The 11,750-nt window shown below is 60.3% G+C and overlaps 1 protein-coding gene across 1 annotated transcript in view; it reads right to left on the bottom strand.

Annotated features, from left to right (window-relative positions):
* CILP2 (cartilage intermediate layer protein 2) overlaps nucleotides 1-11,750 on the bottom strand; it is a 26,641-nt gene that overhangs the window by 4,011 nt on the left and 10,880 nt on the right. Inside the window, exons 3-9 of the mRNA XM_025196551.1 lie at nucleotides 5,643-5,909; nucleotides 2,845-3,003; nucleotides 2,118-2,263; nucleotides 1,836-2,004; nucleotides 1,346-1,454; nucleotides 967-1,124; nucleotides 4-449 (exon numbers count right to left, since the gene is read on the bottom strand). Of these exons, the coding sequence (XP_025052336.1) occupies nucleotides 4-449; nucleotides 967-1,124; nucleotides 1,346-1,454; nucleotides 1,836-2,004; nucleotides 2,118-2,263; nucleotides 2,845-3,003; nucleotides 5,643-5,909 (1,454 nt within the window). The remainder of the gene's footprint in view (nucleotides 1-3; nucleotides 450-966; nucleotides 1,125-1,345; nucleotides 1,455-1,835; nucleotides 2,005-2,117; nucleotides 2,264-2,844; nucleotides 3,004-5,642; nucleotides 5,910-11,750) is intronic.

The raw sequence follows: 11,750 nt of genomic DNA, 5'->3' as shown, positions 1-11,750 counted from the left end.
CACCGGGACGTCCTGGTACACGGCGCGGCCCTGGCTATCGAAAGGCAGCACCTTGACGGTGTCCAGGAACTTCTGCAGCGGGTCCACGAAGCGGACGACCAGGCGGCGGGTGTCCGGGGGCACCTCGATGGTGAAGGCGCCCTGGTAGCCCGTGAACCCGATGCTCTTCTGGCCCAGGAAGACCTGGTCGCAGCCGCACTCGGCAACCACCTTGACGGGCAGGACGTAGCCGGCGCATCGGACCTCGCGCAGCTCCATGCGCCGGACCCCGCAGCAGCGCTCCTCGTCGTCCCGGCACTGCCGCTCCTCAGCCGGGCTCCCGGCGCAGCGCGTGGCGGGGCAGCGGCCCACGTCGTAGTAGGGCGAGCTGGAGGCATCCGGGAAGCACTCGCCGGGCAGCCGGATGAGGCTCTGCTCCGGCCGGGCCCGGCAGCTCGGCTGCCCCTTGCCTGGGAACAAGGGGAGGAGAGAAGAGAGGTCAGGTCCTGGTGGTGGAAACCTCTTTGTGCCCCCCGTGCCCTCCCCAGCGCCAGGCAGAGCCCCTTGCAAGCCCAGGAGCACAATCCTGGAAAGGGGGAAGGAGCTGGCCAAGAGCTGCTGCACCCTCCAGCCCCATCCCACGGCATGGCCATCCAGGACCCTGCGGGATGCGTGCGCCTGGGCTACAGGGACCCAGCACCGAGGGACCCAGCACCGAGAAACCCCCTGGGCAGCCTCCGCCAGCCCGGGGGCAGCCTTGCCGGCAGGTTGTGCTCTGCAGCCCCCCCGCCAAGGGCACGAGTGTGGCATTGCCCCTGCCCTGGAGCTGGGGCTCCTGCTGCCCCAAAGGCATCCGGCTCCTAATGCTTCTGGGCGCTCTCCCTTCCCCGACGGGGGCAGACGGCACGCAGGTCCTTCTCCCTCTGGCACAAGAGCCCTCGCCGCCCTCGTGGCAGGGCTTGCACGGTCCCAGCAGCCAGGACTCACCCAGCACGGTCAGGCGGGCGATGGCAGATTTGATGGCGCCCGCATCGGAGCTGGCCTTGCAGTGGTAGGCACCGGCGTGCCGCGGCTGCAGCTCCTTCAGCACCAGGCGCCCGTCGTACCGGTAAACCTTCCTGTCTAGCAGGGTCCCGTTGTGGTACCTGCAGGGACCGGCCCCCACAGGCTGAGCCAGGGGGTCTGGGGGGGCTCCCGGTCTCCCGTGCATGCTCAGCCCTGCTGCTGCCCCTCACATCCATCCCAAAGCACAGCCCATGCCCCCCGCTGTGCCAGGCCTGGGCTCCCTCCCCATGGCCCACAGCCCTGCTTGTACCCCAGCCCGGGGGACGCCGGGGCCCGGAGCTCGCCCTGCCCTGCCGCTCACCAGTAATACTTCCTGGGCACGGGGGTGCCCGAGGCTTTGCAGCACAAAGTCACTTGCTGCCCAGCAGTCCGGACCTTCGAGTCGGGGTGCATCACCATGTAGGGCTTCTCTGCCGGGAGAGAGGGGGCAGCGGGTGTTGGGAGGTCAGGACCCTGCCCATCCCCACGGCCGCCAGCCCTCCCCATCTGTGTTACCCCACTTCGGGGCTGGCCCAGCTGCCCCGGGCTTAGCCGTAACCCGCCCCCGGGCAGTTTGGGGGTCCGGGTGGCCAGGAGGGATGCGCGTGCTGGGGGTCCCAGCTGCCTGCTAGCCCCTGTCTGAGCCCAGGGCACCAGGCGCAGCGCCCGGGACCCCCGCAATCCTGGCTTGGCGAGCAAATCCAGCTTGCAGCCGAGACCCAGCACGCCGCGCCTGGCAGCGCTAGGAGGCTGTTACCCCCCGTGGTGGAAGCCGCACCTCCCTGCCCCCTGGTACCACGCGGGCCCCTCACCCAGCCTGCGGAGCGTGACCTGCACTGTGGACATCCGGGGGCCGCTGGCGATGACGGGGGCCGCGCCCGGGGAGAACCGCTCCAGCTGGACGGTGACGTTGGCGGTGCTGCCGGCGCACATGCCCGGGACGCGGAAGCGGCCGCGCTGGTCAGTCCGGGCCAGCGTGGCCTGCGGCCGGGCCCGCAGGGGGGCGCGGGCAATGGGCAGGGGCGGGCCCCGCTGCCGGCGCACATGCCCGGGACGCGGAAGCGGCCGCGCTGGTCAGTCCGGGCCAGCGTGGCCTGCGGCCGGTCCTGCAGGGTGACGCGGGCATTGGCAAGGGCCGACCCCTCGGCCGAGACCACGGTGCCCAGCAGCGTGTGGTCCGGGCAGGTGCAGCCGCTGCAGTCCTTGTTCGCCTTGCCCGTGGCGCAGGTCAGCTGGCAGGCTGCACGGGCACAGCAGGGGAAGGCGGTGAGGCCAGGCCACCCGCCCACGGCACACCTCGGCGTGGATGGGGGACCCTCGGTGCTCTTCTCTCCCCGGCAGGAGCAGTGGGGGCCTGGCCCCGTGGCATTGGCTAACTGAGAACACCCCAGAATAGGGGCAAGCTCCACGCCGTATGTGCCACGGGCACGGGGGATGACGCCTGCTTAGCCGGGGAGACCCGGGCTGGGCTGCGGGCGGGGAAAGCAGGATGGGGACGTGGCACTAGGCATGGCCGGCAAGGAGCTCCAGGTGTGGCAAGGCAGCTCCAGGGACAGTCCAGGCCCAGCGGACTCAGCCCTGGCTATGGGCACCAAGGAGGGCAGAGCCCCTGGCTCCCTGCTGCAGCACAAATGCAGGGCAGAGGCTTTTCAATGGGCTCCCTGGGAGCGGGGGCATCACCCTGCTCGCGGCCTGGGCACCGCTGCAGGAGCCGTGGGCGTGCAACAGCCAGCACAGCTTCCTCTGGACGTGCCATGCAGCCCTGCAATCCCCTGCAATCCCCTGCCCTGGGCCTCGGGCGGGCTGCGGCGTGGCCAGTACCTGGGCAGGGGGTCCGGGCACACTTCTGCACCTCCGAGGGGCGGCCGGCGCAGCGCGACGTCCTGGATTTCTTGCAGCTCCGGCGCCGGAGTCGCCTCCCGCCGCTGCCGCAGGTCTTGGAGCAGGGGCTCCAGGCGCCCCACGGGCCCCACGTGGCCTCTGGGGCAGAGGGACCAGCACCGTCAGGCTCTGGATGCGCCACTCAGGGACCCGCGGGCTCCGAGGCAGATGCAGGGCACCTACCCCCGAGCCCGAGGGCCCAGCCCAGCCCTGCTAGAGGCCAGAGCCCCGGTTACCATCTGCGGGTGGCCCTGGCCAGCAAGCCCGTGCAAGGTGCCACCATGCCCAGGCCATGCCAGGGCAAGGCACAGAGGGTGGGTCACCCCCCAGTCCCGGGCAGCCCGTTACCTGCGCAGGGCCTGGCGCTGCACACCCTGCGCTCCAGGGCCTTGCCCGCGCACTCGCTGTCCATCGGCCGCGCCAGGGGCTGGGGGTTCACGCAAGCGCGGTGCCGCGTCTGGATCCCGCTGCTCCCGCAGGCGGTTCTGGAACAGGCGCTCCAGGCCGACCAGTGCGACCAGTACGCGTGCTCTGGGGAGGCATCACGGGGTGCGGAGGTGACCGAAGCCCCCCTGACTTTGGTAGGGCTGTGCTGCCTACACCAGGGCTTGGCTTGGCCCTGGGACCTTGTGATCCTTTGCGGCCCTGCAGCCAAGTATCTCCCTTCCCTGCCCCTATAGCGGGGGGTATGCGTGACCCCTCACCCGGACCCCTTGGCCCCAGGGACCAGCTGGCCCAGACATGGGCGCCCCGGCTCTCTGCGCTGGCAGGCGAAGGGTTAAGTTTCCCAGGGCTGCCTCCCCAGGTGAGCGGGCCCAGGTGAGGTGGGGGTGGGCTGATTCCCTCCCCCCTGGGATTGGGTCCCTGGGGCTGGGACGGGCAGAAAAGCCCCGGGCTGAGGCTGGCCGGGTTTCTTTGCTGGGGCCGGGGAGAGAGCCCCGGAAGGGCTGGCTAGGCACAGACAAGGCAGCTTTGCAAACGATGCAGGGAAAGCAAACAGGGATTATTAGCTCCTCATCAGCTCTCTGGCACCAGAGCCAGGGTGCGCCAGGAAGCCATTAGCAAACAGGCATGAAACAAAGCCAGGGAAGCGCCTTCCTACCCAGCCGGGGGCAAAGCCTGCAGCTCAGGGCTGTGGGTCAGAGCCTGACCTTATAACCGCGTGCAGAAAGGGGCTGCTCAGATCTGTGCAGGGCGATCCGGGGGTGCAGATTAATGCAGGGCTCTGCGCTCAGGGGAGAGAGTCTGGGGCAGACCCTTCAAATGTAGATACTCTGAGATGCAGGGAAGGGGCTGTCTGGGCCCGGGGAGCAGCTCGCATGCTTTCTCACTGAAACTTGCTCCTAATGGGTAGAGGAAGCCCGGGGAAGGGCAGCCGGGATGGTCAGGGGCATAGAGAGACTCGAATGGCAGCATTAGAAACGAGGCAGCTGCAATGAGAGAGGCCTGCAAACCTCCTGACTGGTGCAGAGAAAGCGAACGGGGATTAGCTCTTAACCACTCTCGGGGCACCAGAGCCCTGGGGAACCAGGAAACCATTAGCAAGCTGTCTCCCTTGGCCTGGAAGTCCACACGATGCTGTAGAGCAGTGATCCTCAACAGGGCTGCCATGAGATCTTCCCGAGGGTGCTGTGCAGGGCTGTGCAACATCAGCACAGTTGCATCTGCAAACACCTATGCACAATTTGCACACTAAACCCAGGCATTTCAAATAAGACCCTGGGATGTCAAACATATCCTGCCCTGCTCACGGTTGCTTGCCACACAAGTATTATTGCTCCGGTGGTTTTGTGTAGTCACAAAAACAAATGAGGAGAGACTCTGAAAGGCCTGTGGCTGTGCTCAGAGAAGTTATGGAGAGGAGCCTTGAGGACCATCAGGCTCAAAGGGGCTGGACAAATCTCTGCAGGGTCAATGGGCTATTCAATAGGACAGCCAGGGCTGCAACCCCTGCGTTGGGATCGCCCCAGGCTCTGACTGCCGGCACGGACGCATCTGCCCAGACAAGCCTGCACAAGCACTGAGCATCTCTCCCCTGCCCCTGCGATGCAGGGCAGGGGCTAGAGCCAGGTGCCAGCTCTGATGTTCCCAGCCCCTTAACTCCTTAGGACTGTGCTAATCAGTGAAGAGAGGCAATGGAGTGGGCTGGGCACGGAGAGGAGCGTGCATCAACAGGCAGGCATTGCTCCGCACACATAATAGAGGGGGCTTGAGGACTGCAAGCACCTGACAGTGAAATGAAGATTAGCTCTGCAACACTCATGCACTAAAAACCCAGGGTGCACCTGGAAGCTGTTAGCAATCAGGTGGGGAACAAGCCCCGGGAAGCTTTCTTTACCCAGCTTAGAGCTGCTTCTTAACTAGGCTGCGGGATGAGCACCAAATCCTCTCTGTCCCCAAGAGAGACCAGAGCTGGGGCTGGAGGGGCCCGGGGTGCTCGGGTGGCCCCAGGCAGGGTGTTCTTCCATCCAAGCTCCCTCCCCAGAGCCCTTGTAGATGCAGCCCCATTGCTGACCTCCTCCCTGCCCAGGGAAACCTTCCCCTGTCAGCCCAGAGCCGTGCGGGAACGGGGGGACCCAGTGTCTGGCTGCACCGGGCAATGGCAAAGCTCCCCGTTTGCACACCTCGTGCATGCATGTAGCAGAGGGGTGGAGGGACGGTGCCCCTTATGCACCCCCGGCTGTGACCCCCTGGGCCCGGCGTGGCTGCTCCCAGCCGGATAACTGCAGCCTACTCACCCAAGGGGCACAAGAAGCGGACGTGGTAGTTGGAGCAGGTCCTGCCCTCGGGCTGCTCTTGGTTGACGCACCAGAAGCCCTTGCGGGGGCTGGCGTGCACGAACTCGCCCACGTCCCGTGGCAGCTCCCACTCGGTGGTGCGGGCCTCGAGGGCCAGGGGCTGGGCGCACACGCGGCCCTGGTAGTAGAAGCGAATTGCCTCCAGGGTCTCGTAGTCGCCGTCCCCGCCCGGGTGGTCGATGTTGAACCAGGAGGTCCACTCGGTGCCTGAGGGGCAGGGAGAAGAGCGGCTCAGAGGGGAGCGGGGCGCTGCGTGTGCGAGCCACAGGGGCAGGTCGATAAGACCGCTCTGCTCTTGACGGCTGCAAGCAAGGGAGCGCTGGATGGGGATGAGGTCTACTAGACAGAGGGGGGACGAAGGCAACCTCGCAGTGATAGCGAGTATGTTGTATTCCTCGAACAGCATCGCTTACAAATGGTCAGAGGGAAGTCGGGTTGGAAGGGAGCTCGTGGGGTCGCATCTCGTCCAGCCCCCCTGCTCAGGGCACAATCACCCCTGAATAAACCGTCCCAGCCAAGGGTCTCTCCAGCCTGCTCCCCTCGCTTCAAGGATGGAGATCCCCCGCCTCTCCGGGCAGCCTGTCCACCCTCCGAGTCACATCTTTCCTCCTCATCTCCAACCTAAACTCCCCCTGCCGCAGCTTGAGGCCGTGGCTCCTAGTCCCGTCCCCTACAGCCACGGAGAAAAGCTCATCTCCATCCACACCCTTTCAGGTAGCTCAAGACAGTTACCAAATTCACTGAAAAGAGCGGAAAAATTGTTCTTGATTTGCAAGTTAACGCAGTCCAGTAGGCTGCTGGCTTTTCTGGCAATAAGAGTCGGCTCACATTCAGCTTATGGTCCGCTGTGACACCCAGGTCCTTCTCCGCGGTACTGTATGGATAAATACTCCCAAGCTATGTGCTCAGGGTGAGAGCCCAGGAAGGGAAGCAGCAGGAGAGCTGGTCACAGACCTGAAACTGAGACAACTGTGGGACATTCAGACTCTCTCATTAGAGACCAGATAGTCCGGGGCTGTTATACTGAACAAGCCAGGGAGCTCTTACCAAAAGAAGGGGACCTGACAGTACAAAGGGCAATTTATATATGTCAGGTAGGAAAAGACGCGTATTAAGTGCAGGTTCAGGCTCAGATGAGAAGGAAGAGCTCTTCCTGCGAACAGTGGAAGATGAGCTCAAAAGACTGGCTATTTAATTCATCGTCTCACAGACAATGAGGGTGGCAGGGACCTCAGGAGGTCGCATCTAGTGCAACCCCTGCTCCAAGCAGGACCAGCCCCAAGTACATCATCCCAGACAAGGCTTTGTCTACCCAGGCCTTAAACACCTCCAAGGACGGAGACTCCCCCACCTCTCTGGGGAGCCTGCTCCAGCGCTTCAACCCCCTCCCAGCGAGAGTTTTTCCTAATATCCAACCTCCCCTTCCCTTGCTGCACCGTGAGCCCATTGCACTTGCATTGCCTGCAAGGCAGATACTGGGGCACGAGGAAACGTGATCACAAACTGAACCAGAGAGGGGCATACAGCGCTTATAGAAGTGAAAGAGTCAAAAAAAAAAGTGTCAAAAGTTGAGAATGGAATGACCATTTGCGTGCTAGGAGAGGGCGCCCTGGCACTGAGATCGAAAGGGAAAACAAGAGAATAAGAGGTGGTGGTACGCCGGGGACCGCGGCCAGTTTGGGCTTGTATGGAGCACTGTGCTACAAGGCCTTGTACCATAGAAAGGCTGAAGGATGGCACTGATTTGAAGGCACTTATAGCATGGTCTGAAGATATAGCTACCTCTTCCTGTCTGTAGTTGACAGTAAGTTTCTGGATATAATAAAGGGCTGTTTCACATCACAAACCTCTAAGTCTAGTGAAAGAGAAGATGAAGTCGCCACCCATCTCCTCCCCTCGCCCTTGGGGACGAAGGGAGACGCTGCAACTGCCTGGAAAAGGTCCAAAGAGCAATGTGCACTGCACACGAAAGCCACCCAAGCAGACGTACGAGAGGAAGAGTGGCAGATTACTCTGTTCTGAAGTCGCAGGCAAAGGATAGGTATAGCGCCTGCTAAACAGAGGGGAAGGGGGAATGACTTGAAGAACTAATTAAAATGTTTGAAGATCGTTGCATCCCTAGAAAAAACAGTGACTTGAGGAAAGAGATGTTCAGGATGAGAACAGAAGAAGGGGAACCAGTGGGAGAGCTGTCCCAGACCTGAGCCTATAAGCCAGTCCTGGGAATACGGACCCCACGCAGGCGCTCTCATGAAAGACTAGGTTAGTCCTTGGATGCTACAGGGAAAAAAGCTTGAGTGATTATTGAGAGGGACCTGCTACTAGAAAAGGCAGCGTGTTTGCCGAGCTGCAGAGCAAGCAGAAACGCATGTGCAGAGCCCAGAGGAAGATGCACGGGAGCCGACTCCAGCCAAAGAGCGGCCCGCAAAACCGCAGCGGGGCAAGGAGTCGCGTGCGGAGCAATAAACACCATCAGCGTTGTGCCAGCCTGCATGAGTCGAGAGAGTGCCCAGCATTTGGGCAAAAATATAGCTGTGACGCGCTGAAGCGCTGTGCTAAAATGTGCGGAGAAAATAGGAACGTATGAGCCGTGAGCGCAGGAGCAGCCTCCAGGGAGAAGGAAGGAAGAGCGCGTTTCCAAGCATGAGTCAAGGAGAGCCCATTTTAATGGCTAGTTAAAATGCAGATGGAACAGCACTTGCATGACATTACTTGCAGGATAAATACTGGGGCACAAGGAAGCATAACCACAAATTACAGAGCAGAGGTATAAGGGGCTCAGAAGTGAGTCTAAAGGTGCGGATGAGGGGATCCAGTGCTAGGAGAGGCTCCCCTGGCACCGAGATACAAAACACGTGTGTGTGGCGGCCCGCAGAGGAGAGCTCCTCGCTGTGGGCTTGTACGTGTGCAAGGTGCTAGGTCTTGTGAAGAAGCCGTGTACCACAGAGGCTGAAAGATGGCACCGAACTAAACTGGAGGGCACTAATAGCATCAATGGAGATTAATAGCATCCATAAAGATGTGGTCGCAGGGAATGGATGCCTGGCAGTGACATGCAAAATGCGGTTCAGAGCTGCGGCAGAGCCAGGGAGACGTGCCTGGAGGGAGAGACTAATAGAAGAGCTACCAAACGTGGCAGCAGACGGCATCGCTGGGGACTAGCCGAACCCACAGGCCGGGTCCATTCCTTGGTCCTTGCAGAGAGGGGAGGAGGAGGGGGACAGCTCTGCGTAGACCCAAAGGAGTTGAACAAGCGCACAGAAAGAGAGCACTTTCTCCAACCCACAGAAGAAGCGAGCTGTGTCAGCTATGGCAGAAGCCAAATCCTTCAGCATGTCAGATGCTTCAGGAGGATTTGGGTAGATCCTCTGGACACACAGATTCATAGATGTTAGGGTCGGAAGGGACCTCAATAGATCATCGAGTCCGACCCCTGCAACACGTCGTTGTGTTGACACGCCACGAATCCACGGGCAGGGCGAGGGAAGCAGCGGTGATGCAAAATAAAGCCTGTCCGAGCAGTTTTACTTCACCGTGCTGAAAAGATGTTTACAGTGGTGGGAAATCCCACTCGGGCGACCCAACGCAGTTGTGACACCGTACGCGGGAAAGATCGACCCTTGTCCACGAGAAACTTCCCTGGTTCATCCTTATCTCGCTGACCTTGCTCTGAACCCCCGTTCCCTGCCGTACCTGCTCAGGAAGCCCCTCGTTTCCCCCCATTGTACTTTTTCTTCCAAATCATCCGGCTGCTTTCTGTAATCATCTCTTCTGCTGATTTCCCCGTTCCGGTCCCCTTCCTGACCGAGCTGCGCGTGCGGCTGTACTTCTGTTGGTCCACAAGCCTCTTTCCCTCGCTGCTTCCCTGGTCCCCGCGGCTTCCTTCAACCGGGGCCGTCGCCATCTCCCCTTGGCTCTTTTCCCAGGACTTTCACTGCAGCTTCTTTAACACTTTTTTCATGCTTTCCCAATGTCTGTTGCCACCTTTCTCGCTTTCTTTGGCTGCCAACATCTCAAGCTGATATTTCTTCGTAACAAAAGGTGCCTTCAGTTTTGCAGGATTAAACTTGGTCCCCTGATTCTAATCACCTTTGGCTGTGCTAGTTCTTGGTCCTGGCTTCTTGGTCCTAACGAGAAGGTGAATTTAATGATCTAAAATACACTGAGCCCTTAGCAGACATCCACGGATGCCACTAAAGGAGGACTGGGAGCAGTGCTATTACAGCGTCTGGGAGCCGGTCTTGTGTGCGTCCAGGGCTGAGTCAGCTGCAGAAAAATTGTATGCCGAAATTTGAAGAGAGGCCATTGGACAGGCTTATGGATGCACAAGATTTCATGACTTTATGAGCAGCAATTCCCTGCACTGGGCTGGACTATCCAAAAAAGGACTTGGAGATGATGGGAAAGCAGGGCCGGCGGGGTCCTCGGGGTGTCACGTCTAGTCCGGCCCTTGCTCCAGGCAGGATCGGCCCAGCCAGGGGTCTGTCTAACCTCCTCCTGAACCTTGCTCCAGGGGTGGAGATTTCGCAGCCTCCCTGGGCACGGCTGGATCACCCTCAGGGGCAGACAGTGCCCCCCAACCCCCTGTCTAAATGTCCCCTGCTTGCCTTGGTAGGAATTTGTTAGTGCCATCTGCTCCTCTCCAGACTAATATCCCTTTGAGTTCAGCTTCCTTCGTAAGCCAGGCTTCCCGGGACATGAATAATTGTTGCAGCTCTGCACGGGACTCTTTCCAACCTGTCCACCTTTTTTTCTTGAACACTGGATGCAGGACCCCAGGTCTCTCCACTGCTGAGCAGAGCGGAAGAACCACTTCCCTTGGTTGCACGTGACACTTGTAGTAATACAGCCCCGTTTGCCGTTGGCTTTTTGGCAACAAGAAGACGCTGCCGGTTCTCATTGTGCTCATGATTTACTATAACCACCCCCAGGTCCTTCTCCGCAGTATTGCAGCACAGCCCGGCGCTCCTCGGCCTGTATTTGTACCTGCAATTATGCTGTCCCAAGTCCAAGGCTTTGTACTTGTTGGATCTCGTCTGGTTGGTTGTGGGTTGTTTTTTCCAGCTTATCCAGGTCATCCTGGATCCCAGCCCGGCCCTGCAGAGTCTGCAGCTCCACCCAACTCGGTGTCGCCAGCACACTTGCTAAGTGTGCGCTCGGTCCCATTGTGCAGTTCATTAATGAAGATATTAATACCCAACCCAGGACAGAGCCCTGGGGAGCCCCACTTGATACCTCCTCCTAACTAGCACTGACTACTCCATTGAATGCACCACGTTTGCGTCCACCTTACAAATGCTTTCATCTAGTCTGTATTTCCTTGATGCAAATGTTGTAGGAAACTGTGTGGAAAGCCTTGTTCTGCTCCCATCCACAGACTCTGTCACCTTGTCATAGATGGAAATAAGGTTGGCCAGGCATGAAATGCTGCAGCGGCTACATGTAAAATTGCAGAAGTCTGATAATCCTATGACCCCGACTGACTTCCTGCCCCTGGGGCAGGGGCTGGACTCGATCGTTCGAGGTCCCTTCCAGCCCTGATGTCTATGAGATCTATGAAATGACCCCAGCCTTCCAACCTGAACATCACTTAATGGTAGCAGATGTGCTTTGACGATGGGGTGAAGGGATACCCAGCCAAAACAACCAATGATGCCCCATGAGCGACTTGCTCTTCCATGGGACAAAGTAGGCATCGACCTGTTGGGAAGACATGACAAGGGACCGCTTAAATTTCCTAGAAGCGGTGATGCTTGGGGGTACCCCAGCGACAACAGCTGTCCGGCATACAACGGCTATGTTTGCGTGCCGTGGCGTCCCAAGAGCTGGAATTACTGGCGATGGGCCGTGTGGCGGGCCAGTCGGGGGCGCTCCTGCGTGGAGCCACCCACCTCCCTGCGCCCGCCCACCGTCCAGGCTCCAAGTGCCTCCCGGGAGTGCCTCCCATCCGGCCGACCCCTTCCCTGGAGCACACCCGCTAGCCTGGGGTTCCCGCTGCCACCATCCAAGGCTCTGGACTCACTTCTGGCTCTGCGCACCTTGGAGAAC

Source organism: Alligator sinensis, unplaced genomic scaffold (genome assembly GCF_000455745.1).
Source record: "Alligator sinensis unplaced genomic scaffold, ASM45574v1 scaffold1295_1, whole genome shotgun sequence".
NCBI lineage: Eukaryota > Metazoa > Chordata > Crocodylia > Alligatoridae > Alligator > Alligator sinensis.
The sequence above is the reverse complement of the archived record's forward strand: the minus strand, read 5'-3'. Positions and strand labels throughout refer to the sequence as shown.